The 22,221-nt window shown below is 38.1% G+C and overlaps 7 protein-coding genes across 8 annotated transcripts; 6 read left to right on the plus strand and 1 right to left on the minus strand.

Annotated features, from left to right (window-relative positions):
- The first annotated feature begins 206 nt into the window (after nt 1–206).
- Nucleotides 207–2,101, plus strand: LOC137726224 (plant-specific TFIIB-related protein PTF2). Its single transcript, XM_068465116.1, has one exon. It carries the CDS (start codon nt 289–291, stop codon nt 1,912–1,914), a length of 1,626 nt encoding a protein of 541 aa, XP_068321217.1. The 5' UTR covers nt 207–288; the 3' UTR covers nt 1,915–2,101.
- An 841-nt stretch (nt 2,102–2,942) lies between these two features.
- Nucleotides 2,943–3,350, minus strand: LOC137722913 (uncharacterized protein At5g01610-like). Its single transcript, XM_068462036.1, has one exon. The coding sequence runs from the start codon at nt 3,348–3,350 to the stop codon at nt 2,943–2,945; it is 408 nt and encodes a 135-aa protein (XP_068318137.1).
- A 317-nt stretch (nt 3,351–3,667) lies between these two features.
- Nucleotides 3,668–4,261, plus strand: LOC137722930 (uncharacterized protein At5g01610-like). Its single transcript, XM_068462061.1, has 2 exons — nt 3,668–3,707; nt 3,867–4,261. Exons 1-2 carry the CDS (start codon nt 3,668–3,670, stop codon nt 4,259–4,261), a joined length of 435 nt encoding a protein of 144 aa, XP_068318162.1.
- Nucleotides 4,262–6,378: 2,117 nt separating this feature from the next.
- Nucleotides 6,379–7,629, plus strand: LOC137722951 (heavy metal-associated isoprenylated plant protein 28-like). Its single transcript, XM_068462088.1, has 3 exons — nt 6,379–6,384; nt 6,818–6,893; nt 7,238–7,629. The coding sequence occupies exons 1-3, from the start codon at nt 6,379–6,381 to the stop codon at nt 7,627–7,629; spliced, it is 474 nt and encodes a 157-aa protein (XP_068318189.1).
- A 4,022-nt stretch (nt 7,630–11,651) lies between these two features.
- On the plus strand, nt 11,652–15,663 carry LOC137726987 (uncharacterized). Its single transcript, XM_068465938.1, has 11 exons — nt 11,652–12,069; nt 12,218–12,359; nt 12,793–12,860; nt 13,124–13,194; nt 13,300–13,542; nt 13,837–14,000; nt 14,082–14,137; nt 14,243–14,295; nt 14,878–15,046; nt 15,123–15,220; nt 15,307–15,663. Exons 1-11 carry the CDS (start codon nt 11,919–11,921, stop codon nt 15,412–15,414), a joined length of 1,323 nt encoding a protein of 440 aa, XP_068322039.1. The 5' UTR covers nt 11,652–11,918; the 3' UTR covers nt 15,415–15,663.
- Nucleotides 15,664–16,787: 1,124 nt separating this feature from the next.
- LOC137726988 (14-3-3-like protein D) lies at nt 16,788–19,715 on the plus strand. Of its 2 annotated transcripts, XM_068465940.1 has the most exons (7): nt 16,790–16,956; nt 17,326–17,632; nt 17,718–17,805; nt 18,506–18,615; nt 18,728–18,876; nt 19,295–19,350; nt 19,470–19,715. In XM_068465940.1, the coding sequence occupies exons 1-7, from the start codon at nt 16,884–16,886 to the stop codon at nt 19,470–19,472; spliced, it is 786 nt and encodes a 261-aa protein (XP_068322041.1). In that variant the 5' UTR covers nt 16,790–16,883; the 3' UTR covers nt 19,473–19,715. The 2 variants fall into 2 exon arrangements, with proteins under 2 accessions (XP_068322040.1, XP_068322041.1); XM_068465939.1 differs by lacking the exon at nt 19,470–19,715 and having other exon boundaries at nt 16,788–16,956; nt 19,295–19,356.
- Nucleotides 19,716–20,383: 668 nt separating this feature from the next.
- On the plus strand, nt 20,384–21,345 carry LOC137726989 (olee1-like protein). Its single transcript, XM_068465941.1, has 2 exons — nt 20,384–20,582; nt 20,744–21,345. The coding sequence occupies exons 1-2, from the start codon at nt 20,426–20,428 to the stop codon at nt 21,103–21,105; spliced, it is 519 nt and encodes a 172-aa protein (XP_068322042.1). The 5' UTR covers nt 20,384–20,425; the 3' UTR covers nt 21,106–21,345.
- The last annotated feature ends 876 nt before the right edge of the window (nt 21,346–22,221 follow it).

Here is a 22,221-nt window from a genome sequence, read left to right on the forward strand (position 1 = left end):
ATTCTAATATATCTCTAATTATAAAAATAAAAATATAAAAAATATAAAAATAAAAAAACTTCATACTCCCACATCTTCTATCACTCTCTTCCTCTCTCATTATATTTCAAAAACAAAAAATAAAAAATTTTCCCAGTGTGCCATATGCCATTACAAATTCTCAAAACGCTTTATTAGGGTTTTAGACTCTAAAATTCCGGAAAAAAAAAAAAAAAAAAAATCTCTGTATAAATTGGCTAACGAAACACTGAGAGCCTCCACCACCGCCTCAATAGCCGACCCCAAAACATGCCCGTCTGCAGCAATTGCCGCGGCAAAACCTTCATCCGTGATGACGTCACCGAAAACCTCTCCTGCTCCACCTGCGGCAAGCTCCAAGAGTACGACAACTACGTCCACCAATACGGCGGCGTCTCCGGCCCCACCGGCACCTTCGTCTCCGTCGGCACCACCGGCTCGGGCAACGTTTACAGCTACAAAGAGACCAAAGTTTACGAAGCCCTAAAATTTATCGAATCCATGTCGCTCCGCCTCGGCCTCTCCACCGCCGAGGCCGACGCCGTCAAAGCCATGGCTAGGGAAGTCACGGTAGGTGAGTACGGCCAAGGTAATTGGTTCAATATTTTCGTTGGTGCTTGCGCGTATGTTGCCATGAGAAGGGACAACAAGCCCTTGCCGATCGCCGAGGTCGTTTCGGTGATCGGCGGCACGGATGTTTATGAATTGGGTAGGATGATAATGCGTGTAGTTAATTTTTTGGATTTGAAAAAACCTGAGTTTCCGGAATTCGATATTGTCAATTTGTTCGAGCGGATGCTTAGGAATTTTTGTAGTTTCGAGGGAATTGAAGGAGATAAGAGGGAGAGAATGAGAAAACAGGGGATATTTCTGCTAAATTGTGCGAAGAAGTGGTTTTTGACAACCGGGCGTAGGCCGCTTCCGATGGTGGCGGCAGTGTTGGCTCTTGTGGCGGAGTTGAATGGCGTTGGGGTTAGGATTGAGGATTTGGCTAAGGAAATTCATGCTGTTGTCCACACTTGTAAATTGCGATATAGGGAGCTTTTAGAGGCGCTTGTGAAGGTTGCGCAGGCCTTGCCTTGGGGGAAGGATGTTACAGTTAAGAATGTGATTAAGAATGCACCGTTTGTCATTCAGTATATGGAGAGGAAGTCGATGTCAGAGCCGAGTGGGAAAAAGGATTTGGTGGGCGGCATTTGTTTGGATTTGGGAAATGTTAGAGAATATTTGAGGAATGATAGTGGATACGCAAGTGACTTCTGTTTTGAAGACGATTTTGATACAGAAATGGATAATTTAAAGCTTTCACACGAGTCTCGGTACTTTGAGGTGGAAGATGGTGGGTGCAAATTGGGTGTTGAGGATATGGATTCGCTGAAGCTTTCACATGAATGCTTATCAATGATTTACTCAAAGTTTTCGGATGAGGTTGACAATGTTAAGTCCTCTAAGGGATTTGAAGAAGTTCGTGGAACAAAAAAGAGGCAAGGTTTTGCGCTCCATGCTTGTGCTGAGTGGTGGAATGGACAGTCGGAAATGAGCAAGAGGCTTCTGCTTAAGGAGATATTGGAGAAAGATGTAGGATTGGATGCTATACCTCCGTCTTTTGTTAATGGTTGTGTAGCTGTTAAGAGGAGGAAAGAAAAGATAAATGCTGCCAAGCAGCGAATTGATAGAATTATGTGTCCTGATAATGCTCGTTCAGGTGACAGCAGCGACATTTGCATTTCTGAAGAGGTACATACTAGGAAGAAGAGAAAGAGAGGACGTGGCATTGATTGGGAAGATTTAATTATTGAAACCCTCCTCCTTCATAAAGTAAAAGAGGAGGAAATCGAGAAGGGGTGGTACAATGTATTACTGGAATTATATGTATTTAACTCTGGGGTTGTGTGAGAGCTTCTGCACTTTGGAACTGAAATGTGAGGAATGTGCCTGCACGCCTTTGCAACTCCATGATCGAAGCGACTTCTTTTTAACTGAATTTGCTAGATTTTGTAGATCTTACAACTGATACAATCATACGAGTTACGAAAGTTTTGTTTCCTCTTTTTGAACAGAAGATTGGCAATTATATTGATATACATTTGGCCTAATTCTTTGTCTCAATTATTAATTATTAAGTAAGGAAATTGTCTCAAAAGGTTTATCTTTTCTATACATGTAGTGGTTTTTATGTTGCCTGGCTCATGGATTAGCGTTTTTCAGTCATAAAGGATAGAATCGATACCGCATGGGCCATTCTTCAGAGAATGAAAATAGTGTATACCATCTGGAGTGATAGATATAAAGCTGTTTCCTTTTTTGCTGGACAATTTAACGCTGCTTGCTTTTTCCTCATATTTTGTTTTCTGCTGCAGTGAAGTGTATTAGTTTCTGCACTGCTGCTGCAGTGCAGTGGAATGCAGGTTCCTCTGTACGAGTAAGGCTGATCGTTTAAGTAATTCATTATGCTTTAACTCTTAAATAAATACAGTAAAATCTGTATTTCTTCCAGTCCCCTCTTTTGTTACTTTTCCGCTGGCGCTTTAAACTGTTTTTTATGACTCGTTTGATGATTGATGCTCATTTTATTGCTTACATATCTTGCTTACCAGAGAACAGGAAAAGAAATTGTTTGTTTCGAAATTTAGTATTTCGAAAATTCTGTACTGCTATCGTCATTTTTTATGGTGTGAAACTGGCATTAAGAGAAAGCGTGAAATTCTTAAATCCACTTCATATAGTATTGATTATCATTGTCTAAATTTTTATTTTTGTGGCAGGATACCACAATCCGAAACGTTATCAAAATAAAGCCATTCTTGGACAGCAATGGAGAGAAAAGAGAGAAAGATCGGCTTCCCCAAATAGGAACCGAAGTTGTAAGCTGATGAAATCTAGGCACCTACTGGATCTTGTCCTGCTTGGTGGTCAACATGAGCTTACTGCCCAGCAGCAAATGCCTCAACGGGGAAAGTCTTGGTGATACCAGCAAGACTCTTGAAGTTGATTTTTCCGGCAGGCTGATCAACGATTATTTCACTAACCGGAGGCCATAGCATAAGCTCCTTAGCCTTCACTCCCTTGAGCTTCTTAATCTTCTGCTTCTCAACATAGCCTTTGATTTCAGTGTCATAACTCACAAGCTTACTGATCAACTTGAAGCTGTGTTCGACCTTCTTCTTCTGGACGATCCACATGTAGCCGGTGGCTCTCACAAAGCCAACTTCGATCACATCAGCAAGAGGCAAAAGCCCTAGCGGAAGTTCAAACTCTTGGAGCAAGGCGGTAGCCAATCTCAGTCCCTCCTCGTGGCCTTTCTTCACGATTCCTCCTTCCTTCTCCGCCATGGTAAACTATTGTATATCTTTATTAAAGTTCCAAAGTAGTTTTGTGAAGTTGTAGGCACTTTGGGGTGAATGGGTTTAATTTATATCAAGTTACTACATGCATAGGACAAACAGAATGGAGAAACCAAGGTGTTTTTCTTTGTTTTAATCACCAAAATTTCTCTCTAATCCGGCGTAAAATTTATCCTTATTCTACGAGCAACTGTCAAAACCGCCGAAGCTACTATGTGTGTTGTGGTCATCACCCATTTTGCTGCTCTTGTTGTGTCCTATTCTTCTTGTTCGTTGAAGACAATTACAACTTACCATTGAGTATTATGTGCAGCTTGGAAAGTACAATTCCACCTGTTTATGTTAGTGAGCTTTGTACTTAAAACCGAAAGGACGATTACAATTCCACCTGTTTATGTTAATTCATACTTGGATAAATTAACCCTCTTTACCCCAAAATACTAATAACTTCACTGCTTCATTCGAAAACTTTTAAGGAAATAATTTTTTTTTATCATGGCGGAGAAGGAGGATTCGTGAAGAAGGGCCACGACGAGGGGCTGGCATTGGCGACCGCCTTGCTCCAAGAGTTCGGACTTCCGCTAGGGCTTTTGCCTCTTGCTGATGTGATCGAAGTTGGCTTTGTGAGAGCCACCGGCTACATGTGGATCGTCCAGAAGAAGAAGGTCGAACACAACTTCAAGTTGATCAGTAAGCTTGTGAGTTATGACACCGAAATCAAAGGCTATATTGAGAAGCAGAAGATTAAGAAGCTCAAGGGAGTGAAGGCTGAGGAGCTCATGCTATGGCCTCCAGTGAGTGAAATAAACGTTGATCGGCCTGCCGGAAAAATCAACTTCAAGAGCCTTGCCGGTATCACCAAGACTTTCCTGGTCGAGGCATTTGCTGCCGGGCAGTAATGCATGGACTACTAAGATTCAGTAGGTGCCTCCATTTCATCAGTTCACTATTTTGACATGGCTTCTGATTGTGGTCTCCCACTAAAGAAATAAAAATTCAGTTGATGGTATTTAAAATTTAAAGACTTTCAGACAAGTTATGTAATATTATTGAAACGAAAAGAATTATTATGCTCAAGCAATACAACTTAGAAAAGCAAGACGTTTTGGACCAAAAAAAGAAAAGCAAAAGGTTCTCCAACCCAATCGTTAGAGAAATTGCAGTGAAGAGCAAACATGGCGTAAGGGTACACATTCTTTAGTGACCAATTAGAACATAATCTTTGGGATGAATCCTAATGCAAAGCTAACATGATTTGAAAAGAATCGCGCATAACGAGCGAAGGTATATATTTTTATGTAGCCGCTAAAATTATACATGCCACCTATACGGCATAACATTTTAGAGACTTCAACATCATTTGATGTTTATGCTAGACTTGACTTTGGATAACTCGTAGATTTAATGAATGTTGCACGAATGGATGAATGTTCTTTAGTTGCATTAAAATGTAGGTAGAAGATCGATTAGCTACAGATAAAGGGTTGGACTGGGAAGGGATAAATTTTAGTTAGACTAATTCATCGATCTAATATGTTCAATTAGACAATATACAAGTTTTTATTTAATTTTTATTATTATTAAAGGGAGGGAGGGAGTTCGAAACTATTAAAATAATTTAAAGAATGTGGCAGTTTCAGAACATATGCATGAATAGAAACTCAACATCTTATTCAATAGTACAAGCTGACGTATATTTCTCCAATAGTCATTCATCAAATGTAGCGAGTTATATATGCAAACCAATACTAAACTCCAAACAAGACCTTAAATAATCTCTCTTTCTTGCTCAAAACGTGCTTGCAACCTACGGTATCATTGTGTAACTTTCACACGTAGGACGTTATTATCTTCACCAATTAAATACAAAAGTCGTCTACTTGAAAGTCCCCGAATCATATAGAGATAACGGTGCACATGAATTTGGAATCACCTATGGTCCTGCAGGAAGCAACTAGGCCAACTATATTAATATCTCCGTGCACTTTTCTGGGAGAAGAGAAACCTTGATGTATGAATCGGGAGACCACGTCAATTGCACCCCCTTTTTTCCTTTTCGAATCCAAGTACGCCAATTGTGATATGATATGATATGATTTCAGTTCTTTTCTTTTGGTAGTTAGAAAGTGATGTTTACACTTTTTGTATTGGAGAATCATTTACATGACGCGAATGCATTGTTTTAATGACTTTATGTGTTAATGTATTGTGATAAAGTACCATGGAAAAACAAAAATGGAATATCTTACAGATGTAATCAACAGTTGTCAGAATTATGCTAGCATAAGACTCCGATGCGAGGCATGGGTGATTGTTATATTTTGTGAAATGCATATGCATCGATGGTTCACAGTCGCACATATATATCCATATTCCATGTAGCTTGGGTGTTCACTAGCATATACCTCCGATACAGTTGGATGAACCTTAACTAGTAGACCACCTTGCACATAAGTTATACAGAAGGTGATGTATTATGGTATATCCATGCATACAACGACTATATATACAGATGATGACGATAGTTCAAGAACATTTCAGTGCTGATGACGACGGTAAATGGCGTTGATAACTATTCAGACGACCAAAAGGCTCAATAATTGCAATGAAAATTTAATAAAACTGTTGTTACTTCATTTCCACACTTAACTACACGTTTGAGTCCTTGATAAATAATAGATAATTAAGAGATTAATATAGAAATTAAATAGATCAGCAGACGAGCCAGGCTGCAATTCAACTTCTGTGCATTTGCTGTGCACTTTCATTCAAAGCAACAAGATTAAGAAAACGAAAGATAAAAAGGAAAAGACGGTTGTGGGGACTACTCACTTTTTTAAAATATTCTCACTTATCTTGCCATGGCAGCGTTGAAGAACTCATCAAATATCTATATGACTTCTCTGCAATCTTTTGCTATATATATTGAGTACAATTGCAGTTTAGTTTCTCATTCCAAAAGAGTTCGAGAGAGAGAGAGAGAGGCTCAAAGATCTATATATCTCAATATTCTAACATGACGGTGAGAAAACCACATAGCTTAGCCTTACCCTCACTCCTTCATTTCTGTTTGCACGTCTAAGTTATTATCATGCATGGTGACATATACTGCTATAGCCTTTTTTCCTTGGAGTTTAATGCAGAACGCAAAACGTCCACTCTCATCCCTCTGTTGCGCTATATGTGTGTGTGTGTACATGTGCCTGTTTTTGAAGTTTCACATACAGCTGCATGCATGATTAGGGTTATAGTTAACAGCATCCACATATATTATTATATGGCCTTCCAATATGCATGCCATGTATTTTTTTCAAGTGAATGCTTCAACATATGCAATCTTCTCCACCGATTGGTCGCGCATTTTAATTAGCCAAAGCAACATATATGTGTTTCACTCTGGTCTTGTGTCCATGCATGAACTGTAATTTTTAAAGTTATCTATTGATTTTGTGCAGATAGTAGAGATGATAGTGACCATGGATTGTGCTGGCTGCGAGAATAAGATTAGGAGTTCTCTAAAAAAGCTGAAAGGTATGGTGCAAGTTATTGATCCTTTTACTTTTTTTGCGTTCTAAATATCCCGTTTGATTGAAACTTTTTCTAATAAATATCTAGATGGTAAGGATATGAAGAAATGTCTCACACCGGAAGTTTAATTATCTAATTATGGCTCGATTATAAATCGAAGTACTGGGGTTGCCGTATAAAATTAACTAAAACTAATTACAAAAACCAAGACCAAGACCAAGGCTTTTTTCCCATAGTTAAGGTCCCAGATAACCAGAATGCCAGTATGGTTAATTATAAATAAAATAATTAACGATATTAATTTTGATTACTATTGTGATTCTAACATTATTTTATATACGTACCAGGAGTAGATGCTGTTGATGTGGACTTCAACATGCAAAAGGTGACTGTAATGGGATCGGCTGATCAAGAGAAAGTTCTGAGGGCAGTGAGGAAGACTGGAAAGAGAGCCGAGCTTTGGCCTTACCCTTACAACCCTGAGTACCACAACTTTGGCCTTGACTACTATCAACAACATCAGCCGCTTGATCTGGATCATCATCATAACCGTCAGATTACCACCCACCATCTGCCCATCACTACCTACATTTCAGTACCTAAATCCTCCTCCTCATCATATTCCTACAACTACTATAAACATGGCTACTATCAACCCCCTCCATATTCCACCATGTTTAATGAGCAGGACATTGCTGTGTTCAGTGATGACAATCCTCATGCTTGTTCCATAATGTGAATCAATGTGACGGTGTAACTTAAAATATGTACAATTCTGGTTGTCCCGTGAACCTTTTTTGCGGCACGTTTAGTTTGAAGAATACATGCATACATATACATATGCGATGCTACGCGCTTGTTCACTCTGCAGAGTTATTATTGCGCAGGTTTCGTATGTGTGATGCAACCCATCTTAATCTACAGTTCATGACGGGGGCAACGATGTTTGGATTTAATTTGAAAGTTTTCTTCACTGCCTTTGTAAATAGGATAGAATCATGTATATCATATTAGCGTTGTGTATTATTTGGTTCCTCGTTTCCTTATATGATTGATATGTTATAATATAAAAAGGCTAGTGGTTCTAACTAACACCACTCTTTTAGCCTCACGTGCTCTATTTTGTGAGTCAAGAAATTATCTTTAGCATAGTCAGTATACAGTGCTAAATTATTTGGTTTATAAGACAAGTGTCAAATTCATTGTTCTACATTATATATAATAAAAATCTAGGTACACCAAGAGTATAATCGGTCTCCGATTTGTAAACATAGATTTCGCTTGATACGCCGTAGAAGACTTCAGGATAGAACCCCTTAATAAATGAATTCTGTAAATAAAGGAGAAATTGTTGAAGCATAAATTGGCTGGCTCGGAACAAGTAAAACACTTTTCCTCATAAAATGTTATTCTCTAAAACAATATATAACCACGTTTATTAGAAGCACTACAAAATTCTTATCAAAACTAATTTATAAGAAAAAATACTTGAAATAAAAACAAAAAATTAACATGATCGACTAAGAAAGCATCAGGGTAAACCCTAACCCTATCTTTACCTTCTCCTTGAAGTAAAAGATATCTGGGAAAAAGTCTCATATTAGGAAAAAGTTGTTCACATTTTTTCTCATTTATTTATTGTCTCTCAAATGATCATACACAGTTCTTTCCTCTATTTTTGTTTATTTTGGACTTTGAATTCAACTAATTAAAGAAGAAATAAAAGACAAAAATAAATAAAGCGGTGCACATAAAAAAAAAGTGCGAAAATCTTATTCGTAAAATTAGGGGTGGGCACGGGCTGGGCCGGGCCCAAAATTGAAGGGACCAGATCGAACCTGGTTGAAAATACAACGGGCAAGGCCGGGGCAGATTATACTATTTTCAAATTGAGAACCAGACCTAACCCAGCCTGTATAAAATGGGCCGGTTCCTACGAGTACCCTGTTTTTTTTTTTTCCTTCTAATTTTCAGTATCTTCTCCAGCTTCTCTTGCTTAATTTTCTGCAAAATAACAAACAAACAATAACTGTGAAAAGATGTATCAGAATAACATTGCAAATATGATAAGGAAACAGACAAAATCAAAGCATGGGTCATATTGTAATCCATTACAGAAACCAGGTGTTCTAATAGAAACCCCATTTGAGCGTCTGGCAACAAAAGAAAAACAAAGAAAGCGCCGCCGGAGCACAGGCTACACAAATCCAACTTCCTCGCCGGAGAGAGAAAGCTTGAGTTGACCACGTTGTGCGCCTTCTCAGTTCTCTCCACCACTCCCCACTGTAGCTAGACGACTCAAATTGGGAGATCCAATTGAAAATTTCACAACTTTTCACAAATTTTGTAAATCAAAATTAAGAAATTGACAAAATTGGAAGAAATGAGGGAAATGAGTTACCTCGGTGTTGAGATCGGAGGAGGAGAATGAGGAGTTGGTGGGGGAGGAGGGTGGTGGTAGCATATCATTTCTCGGTGGGGTGTGGGTGTGGGTGTGGTGTGTCTGTGCTCCGGGAAGGAGAGTTGTAAAGATGGGGGGGAGAAGAAACAAAGCAGAGGAATGAGGGAGAAGGTTCAAGAGATTGGGGGAGGGGGAAACACGGGGAAGTGGGATGTGTGTGTGTGTGTGGAGTTTTCTGGAGAGTGAGAAATGTCATAGCCCACGAGGAGGAACAAAAAGAAGTGGACCTGGGAGACAGTAACAGTACCCAACACGGGGGTATTTTTGCAAACGGGCCGGTCCGGGTACCCGTTTTTCTATAATTTTGGAACCAGCCCGAACCTAAAATTTCAAAGGCCCACCCCGCCCCTAACCACTAATACCCACCCTTACCCACAGGCCCAAGGTCCATTTGTCCACCCCTACTTAAAACAAATAAAACTTCTATTTTTCAAGTCATTCTTTAAAAATCATATCCCTGAAGTTGTAGTTTTGCAGATATAATGACTTAAAAAATTGATGAGATAATTCTATCTTGAAATGAGACTCAGCCTGATCTTGGAGTTCTCGGAGCCAAAGGTTCTTTGACTTAAACTCTAGTTTAATTTTACCGTGCAACATTGCATAATCGAAAGAAAAACCGAAAAGAAAGAACTGAGAAGGTTTAAATGATAACTTTGCCAATGACTACAAGTCTACAATCCTCAAAATAGGCATATTGGGAGTGGAGAAAGCAAGGAGCAAAATGGTTAGCAATCATCGAGAGATTTTTCATTGTGATCGATACACGAGGTAATACACCACGTGTTACTATATAAATAATGAGATATGTGTGTTAAAAAATTAATAACTTAAAAAATAAAATTTTTCACCGCTTATATAAAAACACGTGATGTACCACTCATATTCTCATCACAATATTTTTTTTTTTTTACAATCATCAAGTATGGGCACTGCATGTATCCACGTAGCAGTTGGCCGCTACCACACTCAGGCACTCGCCTCCCATATAATTGCCTCCGTTTGGCGCCATTCGACATTGAGCAGCTCACCAAATTTGACATCATCTCCCATTTCCTGCCGTTTAATACATATCTTCATCTCGTCCGTTAGCATATTATTGTGTGTGTTTATTTATCATTACAGACGGGAGGTGAAGATTCGAACACAGAACAGTAACCTTACGCATCTCAGACACAAAATTATACAACTATTGTAATTAACGTATTTTATATCCCTTTTTGTCTTCTTTTTTCTCGGATAACAAAAGGTTTAAGAGGATATTGGTTACTCTAACTATCAAAGGCAAAATCTATCTATAACCTCAAGTTGGAATAATTTACGCATGACATTTAACTGCTAATTATAGCTAGTATGAACTTACGTAATAATTTACAAATTGCACACAAATGAGACTTATAGTGAAACTCAAATTTTGGTGGGACGACATACAAAATAAAGAACTTACTAACCGAACCAACGTTGAGACACCAACATTGCACATTTCAAATATGTAGTTATACACTCATTACAATCGTCTACTCGACAGGACCACTAGCTGCTCGAGTCAATGAATCTCCCAAAATCACCGATCAAGAAAAACTATTTGTAATAGAATAACACGCTTTTCTTAGATTATGTTTAGCAATAATACCAATATTTTGTTTAGACCAGATTATTCTACTTCTTTACTACTTATTTTCTTTTCGTTAAGAAACAATACGAAGTGTCAATTACAGTTTTGTATATTTTACGTAAAAAAGAAATGTATTAATAGGCCACATTGCAAATAATAATCTTGTAATTTGCTTGTATTTTCATTTTTCTTTCCTTTGGTGTTTTTACTTGCATTTAATCTCTATACTTTCAATTCGTTTTTGCGTTCATTTATTTTGTCAATTAAGTTGATTTTTCCGTTTAGTTTTTTGCGCACATCTTCCCATTTAAAAGAAGAAAAAAAAGGGTATCTTGATAGAAATTTTGTCACTTAATTCTATTTTAACGGACTAACTAACAGAATGAAACTACAAAGATGAAAATGCTAAGGGAAAAAAAAAAAAGTTTTAACGAAAAACTCACGGTACTGTTCATTTTAACGAAAAACCATATTTTTACACTAAAAATTCAATTTTGGTACTATTCACTTTACACTTTATTTTGTCTTTATCATTAAAAGTCAAAGTTTCCAAACCGTTTTCATTAGTTTTCTTAAAAAAAAAAAAAAAAAAAACTACAAGGTCAAAAGAAAAAAAATGTAAATTACTGGAACAATTAAAGTGTTAAGGTGGATATCAATCCTTGAACAAAAGTATGTTTAGTTTGGTAGTTAATTAATTAATTAAAGTTGGTAATTATTACCCAGAAAATAAAGATCGGAGCGCCGGAGCGAGGAAGAAAGAGACATGGGTGCATCGTATTTGTCAGAGCAACTCTCAGAAGGATAACAAGAAACATGACCACACTATTGCGTCGATGCCGACTTCCATCCCTTTGATTCAACCGAGAAATTAGGATCCCTCTCTCTCTCTCTCTCTCTCTCTCTCTCTCTCTCTCTCCTCCGCTCTCCCTCTCTATATATATACACATACATGGCGTCCGCTTCTCTGATTCACGCGCGCTTTGGGTACTTACCGAATTTCAGCGGCAATCGGCGGAACGACTCCCAGGGACCTCTCGGCTCTTCGTCCCCCTCGTCCTCCAGTTCGTCCTCCTCCTCTTCGTCTTTCAGCTTCGGTTCCGGTAATCAATTCTCTCTCGGTGTCATCCAATTTTCCCGGGAAAGTTTTGAGATTTTTGGCTCAAAGGTCTAATATTTGCTTAATTTTCGTCAATTTAACGGCATTCGATGATATTTGAACTAATTTCTAGTCGACATTTTTTGTTACAGGCATATATAGTAGTTGGAGAAATCAAGGTCTTAGAGCTCAAGCTATGACTAGTCAGGGAAATTTCGGACCCTCCAGGGGTGTTGCAAATGCAGAGGAGAAACCTGATCATCTTCTCGTCCTTGTTCATGGCATCATGGCAAGGTATATCTTGTTCCTAGTCTCATGGAGCTCTGCCTGTGATTGTAATTTGTTCTTGTTTCTATAAAGTTTACTCCTTTACGGAAATTTTTTACTTTTCATTGAAGCAAGTGTAAATGGTAAAGGAAAATTAGGTAGAGGGTTATGTAATGTGCTTGATTTTGTTTACTTGGCGCAAAACTGAGCGCAATGGCGTTCTAGGATTCATACAGCCGACCCTGGATCCCACTTGGTGGAGTAAGGCTTGGGTGGTGTTGTTGGATATCTTTGAGTCTTTTTAGTGCTACTTACTACAATTTTCGGGTTCCACATGTTTGACGCTTCCAATAGTGCTTTCTGTGGTTCATTGCTTTCAAACTTTTGTCTCCTTGGTGCGTATCTTTGGCTACTTTTTTCCCCAAATTGATATCGAGTTGACTGATTCTTAGTAATGCAGCCCAAGTGACTGGACATACGTGGAAGCGGAGTTAAAAAGGCGTCTAGGAAGAAATTTCTTAATCTATGGTAAATTTATCTTATTTACCTTCAGGCTTTCAGCTTACTTTGTTGACGGCTTTTAGACTAGGAAGGACAATCAGAAACCTCAACTGAAATGACCTAAATCTTATGCAACTACTGGGAAGAACAGATATTACGGTCATTAAGATGTGACAGATGGTGACTCGACATCAGATTGCTTTTTGCAGTTTCCATGTCTTTGAAAAGCATGAATTTGATATAGGCTGTTGGTCTGTGAGTTGTTAACATCAGGGTTAATGAATGTGCAGCAAGTTCATGTAACACGTACACCAAAACTTTTTCTGGTATTGATGGAGCTGGGAAACGATTAGCAGATGAAGTGAGTTCTGACATTTATGAGCCACTGTTTAAAAGTTTTATGCTTTAAGTTTTGTTTTGAAATAGCAGATTATAGTTGCATAACCTTGGCATTCATGATAAACAGGTTATGCAACTTGTACAAAAGACAGAGAGCCTGAAGAAGATCTCATTTTTAGCCCATTCTCTTGGGGGCTTATTTGCAAGATACGCAATTTCTGTCCTTTACACACCCAATGATAGTGCCAGGTCAACTACTGCAAATACACGAACGGCAAGCTCTTTGAGACGAGGAAAGATAGCTGGGTTAGAGCCTATCAATTTTGTAACATTGGCAACTCCACATCTTGGGGTGCGAGGGAAAAAGCAGGTCTGTCTATCAACTTGATTTCATTGTATCTGTGAATTGATGCCATTTTGGACTCTTACTTCTTTACAAAGTCAAGGTTTACTGTAAAGATAGTCCTTATACTGATAGTTTGAATGCGAGAATGGTAAATTGTAACAATGACCGAAGTGAATTGTTGACTATGTGTGTTCGATGCTTTGCTGTTGTATGATGAATTAAGATGGCTGTAACAGACTGATATCCAGTATATGGATCTACTCAAACCTTACCTTGAATTAGAAAATTTTAAATTCCTTTGATTTTCTTTTTCTGCAGCTTCCATTTTTATTGGGAGTACCTTTTTTAGAAAAGCTGGCTGCTCCAATTGCTCCTATTATTGTTGGTCGAACTGGTAGTCAGCTGTTTCTCACTGATGGTAAGCCCGAAAGACCACCACTTCTTTTGAGAATGGCATCTGATTGCGAAGATGGAAAGTTTTTGTAAGTAGAGGTTTTATGTTGCTTTGCTGAATTTATTTTTCGCCAAGTTGTATAGTGGTTCTAACATGTTTCATTTTGCAGATCTTCTTTGGGCTCCTTCAAATCTCGGATTATTTATGCCAATGTATCTTATGATCGTATCCTACTTCATATAATCCATTTTGTTCTGTATTTAGATGACCTTATTAACTTTCAATTCATTTGTCCTCTCTCCACACATCAATTTCCTTAACAATAAACAGATATGGTTGGCTGGCGTACATCATCCATTAGGAGGGAGACGGAAATATTTAAGGTGACAGATCATTCTCTGCTTAACCCATGCCATAATTAATTATTTTACTGTTGAGCAATTTAAAAAGTTGTTTGCGTTTGCAATTTAAATCTCACAAAACTTGTAAGCGCCTGTTGTTTGTATATGCTGTATGTAATACACACGCAATTCTATCTCAAAAGATGCCAAATAATGTTGTTACTATTTGACTTGGCTTAAAGTAGCGGAGCGCTTTTTAGCAATGGGCAAAGCCAGTTTTTTTACGACTGAATGTTCTTTTTTTCCTAACTACAACTATATATTGGTGATAATTAGTCATAAGTTGACAGGGTCAAGTCATAAGTTGACAGGGTCAAGGAAATTATGATAAGTTATGATGATGCTTGGAAGTGTCAATATTGTGCTGTGGGCGGGATGCACGAATGAGAGGGTGTAATCAGCTAAAAAGGGTCATTCTTTTTGGCACATTTTCGGATTTCATTACTAATTATATATGGGAAGGAAGCTTGCCTATGTAAATACAGTATATTTTTTTGTAGCTGCTATGATATTGTGATGTAAAATTGTTCACTAATCAGTGGTTATATGTAACTTTATTGGCAGCCTCCTCGCCGGTCTTTGGACGGGTACAAACATGTTGTAGACGTGGAGTATTGTCCTCCAGTTTCCTCTGATGGTCCCCATTTTCCTCCCAAAGCAGCTAAAGCAAAAGAAGCAGCACAAAGCGAACCTAACATACAGAACACATTAGAATATCACGAAATTGTTGAAGGTACAAAAACGATAATTGCTAACAGAAATCCAGAATAGGATGATTGCTGATGAAGTCTAGCCTTTCCCGTGAACAGATGAAATGATACGGGGATTACAGCAGCTAGGATGGAGAAAAGTTGATGTCAGCTTTCACTCGGCGTTTTGGCCCTTCTTTGCCCACAATAACATCCATGTACCCCATCAATCGATCTTTCTTTTAACGAGATTTTCCTTCTCTGTTGTCTGGTTTTCTAAATCGATTGCTATTCGTGAATCCAGGTGAAGAATGAATGGCTTCACAATGCCGGCGTCGGGGTGGTTGCTCACGTTGCCGACAGCCTGAAGCAACAAGAATCCACCTCCTCATTCATCACTGCCAGCTTATAGCTTCAAATCTGTATGGAATATTAAGTGCAGTGTAGTTGAAAACTTGTAGAATAAGTTAACCTCACCATTTATTGTTCAATTAGTGTAGATCGCCTTCGCCTCTTTGTTGCCCTCGTATAAGCTTTAACATGTCCAAAGATGTATGGGATGTACATTTCACATTTGTACACGTAATCTGCAATGTGATCGATAAATGTAGTCTGTTAGCTGCGCTCTCGCGAAAAAAAGAAATTTATATAAAGTGACTTGCAATGAAAATTAGCAACAAATTACACACAGAACCTCAGTTGCAAATTGCAATTTACATTGGATAATATTTTCTCTCTTTAATTAGGCTTTTTAGTCAAAATAGTCCTTGAGATTAGCTGAATTCCTTACTTTGGTTTCTTAGATTTAAAATCAATAGAACTAGTCCCTGAGTTTGTTTATCGTCAATCATTTTGATTATTTTGTGAAAATCTCCGGTAAATTAGGATAAAATGACAAAAATATCCTTAATTTTTGTCAAATCATTTTAGTCCATTGTTTATTAAATTGAGGGTATTTTGGTCGTTTTGGCCTTTGTTTAACGGATATTTTTTTACAGAATGATCAAAATGATTGGCGTTGGACAAATTTCTTGAGCACTTCTATCGATTTCAAATCTCAGGGACCAAATTGAAGAGTTATTTCAATTTTAAAGACCATTTTTGCTAAAATGCCTATTAAATAACCAACATCATTGTTTCGTTTGGATCTGTCTTGGCTTCCTCGTGAGTCATTATGTTTTTATTTTGTGCATATATGTCAAATTGTTATTGGTTTTTAAGTAACTCTCGTAAAATGAGTATGCAAATCACAAATTGACGCATGCAAATATAACTTATTAAAAACACAAAATAAATTTTTCTGCACAAGTATCAAATTGTGATCGACGGAGAAAGAGAAATGCAACTTCTCAAAGGAAAAATAATGAAAAGAACTTGAAAACTTTGAGTTGTAATGATAAAGACAAAATAAAAGGTAAAGTACATAGTATCAGAATTAATTTTTTAATATAAAAATATGATTTTTCGTTAAAATAAACAGTATATTTTCGTTAAAACTCTCAAGAAAAAAAGGTGCATCGTTCATCTTGCATCCCACGTTCAACTGCTTTCCCCCGCCACAATTATTTTCCCAAGCCCGTCTAATCCACGCGCCCTGCCTAAATGGCAACTTGATATTCTCACGCGAAGCCAATAGCCAAGCAGTGCGTGCGCCCAACGTTTCGATCAGCGCGTGGATATTGTATGTCGGATTTTGAGTCGGCCGAATCCGGGGGCGTATCCGGGCCCCACCCCCAAACCGGTCCTCACCCACCCAACTACACCAAATGATGCCCGATGCCTTTTTCATAGAACAGTCATTCTAGAGAGAGAAAGAAGAGAGAACTTGAGAGTTCACAGAGACCACAGAGAGAGAGAGGAAGTGAGAGAGTGAGATCCGCTATGGCTTCCCCCAAGGAGAGAGAGAACTACGTCTACACTGCTAAGCTCGCTGAGCAAGCCGAGCGTTACGACGGTACCATCTTATTTCCCTCATTCTCTCACTATTTTATTTTTTATTTTTGGATGATTTTTCGCTTCAGATTTCGTGTAATCAAAGCCTTATAATCCGTTTGGCTACTCAGAAAATCAAAGAGACCAGAAAAGAAAATTCACTTTCAATTGTCTTTCCCTCTTTCTTTTTTTTTTTTTTTTTTTTTTTGTAATTTTATTTAATTCTGAGAATCTGAAGTTCTTAACTTGGACACTGTTAGGAAGAACTTCTCGCAGAATTGATTTTGTTTTAGTAAAAAGAATGAGATCTGAGCGTTGATTTCTTTATTTTTCATGGAATTAGGGTTTTGACTTGCATTTACTTTGCCTTCTGCACTTTTGTTCTTTGCAGAAATGGTGGAGGCGATGGCGAAAGTAGCGAAGCTTGACGTGGAGCTCACCGTAGAAGAGCGGAATCTGCTTTCGGTTGGGTACAAGAACGTGATCGGAGCTCGCAGGGCTTCGTGGAGAATTCTGTCCTCGATTGAGCAGAAGGAGGAGGGGAAAGGGAACGATCAGAATGTGAGCCGTATCAAGGAGTACAGGCAAAAGGTTGAGTCCGAGCTCTCCAGCATTTGCAGCGACATCATGAGGGTTATCGATGAGCATCTCATTCCCTCGTGCACCGCTTTCGAGTCCACTGTGTTTTTCTACAAAATGTGAGTGGTTTTATGCTTTTGATTGAGTGTTTCGGAGTGGATTAAAGTGTTTGGCTTTTGAATGGTTTATTCTGTGTAATTGCAGGAAGGGAGATTATTATCGCTACTTGGCGGAGTTTAAGACTGGTGATGACAGGAAAGAGGTTGCTGATCAGTCAATGAAAGCTTATCAGGTATATTAAGAGATGGTCTTTAATTTAGAACTCTAATCAGTCAATGATAGCTTTTGGCGTATGCGGCGTTTGTTGGCTAAGTATGGGGGACTCGAAGAGAAAAGAAATCGGCTTTATGAACTTTTTGTTACTCAAACAAGCAAAAAGTAAACCTTTTATCTGCTGTTAATATTGGTACTAACTAAACTGGTATCTTCTTGTGTTGAAAACGACTAGTAATGGTATGATTCATTTGCATTAGCTGAAATTGTGTTTCAGACACGGCAGCAATGCTGATCCTTGCATTGAACTACGTGATTTATGGTGTGTCCGGCTATATCTAAGTATTAGGTTAAGTTCTTTTTCGTTAGATTATCAAGATGTACGCTTATCGTACTTGTTCACATTTTGAAGCTACTCCCTTTTTTTTCTGAACAGCCTATTATTGAAATGAGGCGGCTATGTCCATTTTCTCTCTTTAAACTATTGCTTCTGGCTGTTCTAATTAGGATTTTATATCTGACACTTAACATTAATATGTGTGATCTATGAGTAATGAGGATTGCGCAGAGGACGCTTGAAATGGTTATACTAATTTTGTTCACCGGGCTCCTGTAATAAACTGTTATTACTGTCCTGTAGAATATTAAGATGATTGTATACGTGTACAAATAATTAATTTGTCACTTTGGCTGGTTTGTTATGTTTATCAAATTTGCAGGCAGCTTCTAGTAAGGCAGAGAGTGACTTACCCCCCACACACCCCATCAGACTGGGTTTGGCCTTGAACTTCTCTGTCTTTTACTATGAAATATTGAACTCACCGGAAAGGTATGCGTGCTTATGTGACCAAGATTCATGATATCACTTTTTTACTTCGTTGGCAAAAGCAAAATTTGAAGGAAATAAATCTTATTAATTGCACATTGATGCCTTGCTCCAGGGCTTGTCACCTTGCAAAGCAAGCTTTTGATGAAGCTATCTCAGAATTAGATACTTTGAGCGAGGAATCGTACAAGGATAGCACCTTGATCATGCAGCTTTTAAGGGACAACCTTACTTTGTGGACCTCTGACATTCCAGAGGATGGAGGTAATGATTGTATCTTTGTTTCCTTGTGGATTGTGGCTTTCTGGATAATGTTAGTTTATGCGGTTTAATTGTTCCCGAGTTGTTATGTAGTTTCATCAAAGTCATGCGATGCTTGTTCTTGGCTAGTTAACTTTTGGGTTGTCTTTTGAGGAATCAGTATATGAAATTGTGATTGTGAGATGTTTGTCTCGCTATTAGTATATTACAATCATCAACACAATGAGAAATATTATAAGTAAAAGTAGAACAGACTAGTGAAAGTAGTGTGTTGTTATGTGTCAATGATGTAAATTATGCATATGTTTCCCTTTTGTTTCCCATCTCGAGTCTGGTTAGATGTTCAATCGCCTTTCCGTTTTAAATTGCATTTTGTGAACAATCCAGAGATATCGGGTATTAATATAATTCTTTGCTACAGCCGAGGATATCCAGAAGGCGGATGGCGCTGCTAAACCTGGAGGTGAAGATGCAGAGGTATAGCTTATTTGGTCATCCCACCCATCATTTTGTTCTTTCATTTTTCGGCCATATCTAGCAAGCGTTATAATTATTTGGTTTCCGGGTCTTGAACATCCTTCTTTTCCTTTTCTTAGTGAATGGAAGCGGCCTATGGCTGTCCAGGGCTTGTGTAATTTTACGGATGGAGAAAGTGGATGCAGGGTCTCTTTTCTTATGGTGTTGTTAATTTTTCTCCGGTGAGATTCTAGTTAAATGCTGTTGTTCTGTTATTGTTGCGGTTGTAGTTCCCGCTACCCTGAAACGCAGAATTCATCTCTCTGTGACTTAATGTAAAAGCTTTCTTCTACGTATCTAAATTTCAATCCTCTGTTTGTGGAGAATGTGATTTATTTGCTGAATGTTTAATTTGTTTTCTTCCTAAAATTAGAAACGTTATAGATATGTTTTAACCAACGGAACTTTGTTTAGCCTACGTATGCATCAATAAATGAGAGTAGGATTCTTTCCTTTCTTTTTTTCCCTCCCCTTCCCTCTCCGCCTATTTGAACGGTCACAGTTAAGACACGTCATCATCTTATATTAATTTTTTATAGAAAGGAAAAGAGAGAAGGTCCCTACTCCCAATAAATGATAAAGACTGTTTCTAAATTACTTCTAATACTTATTTTATTATTGAACTAGTAAAAGATTTTACGAAAACTCACTGCTTTTAGTTGGTTTCGTGAAATGGTACAAAAATCGTCATAAAATATATTTTCATGTAACCCTCGGTGCATCACAAGCTTCGCGTAAAGTTATTTAAAAATGCTCAAGATGAAGGAATTCTGCTCTGGCATGTCTCTTTTATTGGTAAGTAGTAACTAGACGGAGAGAGTTTCAAGGAGCAAAGAGCGAGTCAAAATAATTGTCTTAACCACAAGTAAACAAGATAAGAAATGACAACCTCAGAAAAATAACTGCTAACAAGAAAATCAAACAAATCCCGTCCTATTTTCTGTATAGAAAAGCCATCCCCCCTCTAATCTGCACATATATAGTCCTCCTCTGATATCCAAGCAAGAAAAAAAAAAACGCGAAATTTAACCTGACGATGGCTAATTCTAATAGTATCGTTCTTGTCTCTGCCCTTTGCTTCTTGTCGCTCGTCGGCGTGGCCTACTGCGGCGAGACCCTCAATGTGCACGGCATTGTTTACTGCGACAACTGCCGCATCCAGTTCGTAACCAGAATCAGCGAGACCCTCAAAGGTACGTATGTTCAACCTACAGTACCTGATGCATTATCTATATATAGTTAAAACTTAAGAGTTACTAAATATAAAGCAAACTAGATTGATACTCGATATCAGACAATTTCTTTTCTCTTCCCTGACATTGCATTGCATGCATGGAATGGTACGTATGTGCAGGTGCAAAGGTGAGATTGGAATGCAGAGAGAATGAAGGGGGGAAAATAACTCTAAGCAAAGAGGCAGACACCGACGACTTAGGAACTTACTCCATTCCGGTGGAAGGAGACCATGAAGAGGAGGTTTGCGAGGTGATCTTGGTGAAGAGTCCCAAGGAGGACTGCAGCGAGATCAGCAACGAGCTTCATGTGAAGCTCAGCGCGAGGATCAGTCTCACGAACCACAACGGCATCACCGGGCCTCATCGCATGGCGAACCCTCTCGGTTTCATGAAGAAGGAGGTTGATCCTAAGTGCGCTGAGGTCCTCAAGGAGCTCGGACTCACCCCCGATGGCGACATTGATGATGGCGGTGCTGAATAAGCCATCAATAATTTTACGTACTTAAACAGTAGGAATCGATATCCCGGCCTTCATTTTTCGATCATGTGTAATCAATAAATGGGTTTTATTAATTTCCCCTACTAATCCAACGTGATGTATGAGAGATGTAAAGTATACATCGATCGATCTATCGATCTGCGGTAGTAGTACTTAATTGGGGGTATATTTTTGTTAGGGTTAGCTGCAATATTCTTCAAATCTTGATTAATTAAGTTGCTTGTGATCAGCTGCTACTCCTTTTTTCTACATACACACACACACACACACTCGGTCTGGTTTGGATCATTTGCTTGAATTATTTGTTTCAGTACATATTCATTTTTTTTCCTTTTAATCACGACAAGGTTTCACGCAGTCTCCTTAATTAATTATCTGCTTGAGTTTTTCTTCTTGACATAATAGAGGTTAAACCCTTTGATCAAAGACCTTAATGAATCTTGTTCATGTTCTTTGCAAGGCCTAACCATAAAAATTGAGTTTGTGATATATATTACCCAAGTTTCTCCTCCTCAATTGGTAGCTTATACAAAAAGAGTTTGTGATCATAAAGTGCGTATAAACAATAAAGCAAATTCTATTAATCTATGATTTCTAGCCATGAAAAAAAAGTATATGATTCCTTGGCCATTCACAGCAATGTTATTCTTTTTCTTTATATATTAATCTGAATATGATACTATGTGTATCGAACTTAAGATGACGGAGGATAGAGTTTGTGTTATTTTAGATGTGGGAGAGTTAAAAGAAGGAATCGTCATTTAATTAAGAAAAGTGATTGGAGAATTGGTAATTCAGGGGTTAAAAAATTATTTACTGCGGTTATGTCTCGAAAGTGGATATTTTGCACTTTTCAGGTTGTTCGAAAGAACACCACTTTCATCATTTGGGGTGTAAGTTTGGGCCCGTAATATATGAATTCGAAGAAAATGCAACTTTTGCAAAAAAATGCTCTCCCTTCTCCCACAAAAGTGGTTTGAGCCATTTTTCATAGAAATCTACAATTTACTTAAAAATGAGGGTTGTTTATTATTTGTCTTTTGGGGTTTGAAGGGGTTTTATTGCTTGTCTTTTAGTTTTCTCAAGCGAGCTTTTATA

This window comes from Pyrus communis, chromosome 2, assembly GCF_963583255.1.
Source record: "Pyrus communis chromosome 2, drPyrComm1.1, whole genome shotgun sequence".
NCBI classification, from domain to species: Eukaryota; Viridiplantae; Streptophyta; class Magnoliopsida; order Rosales; family Rosaceae; genus Pyrus; species Pyrus communis.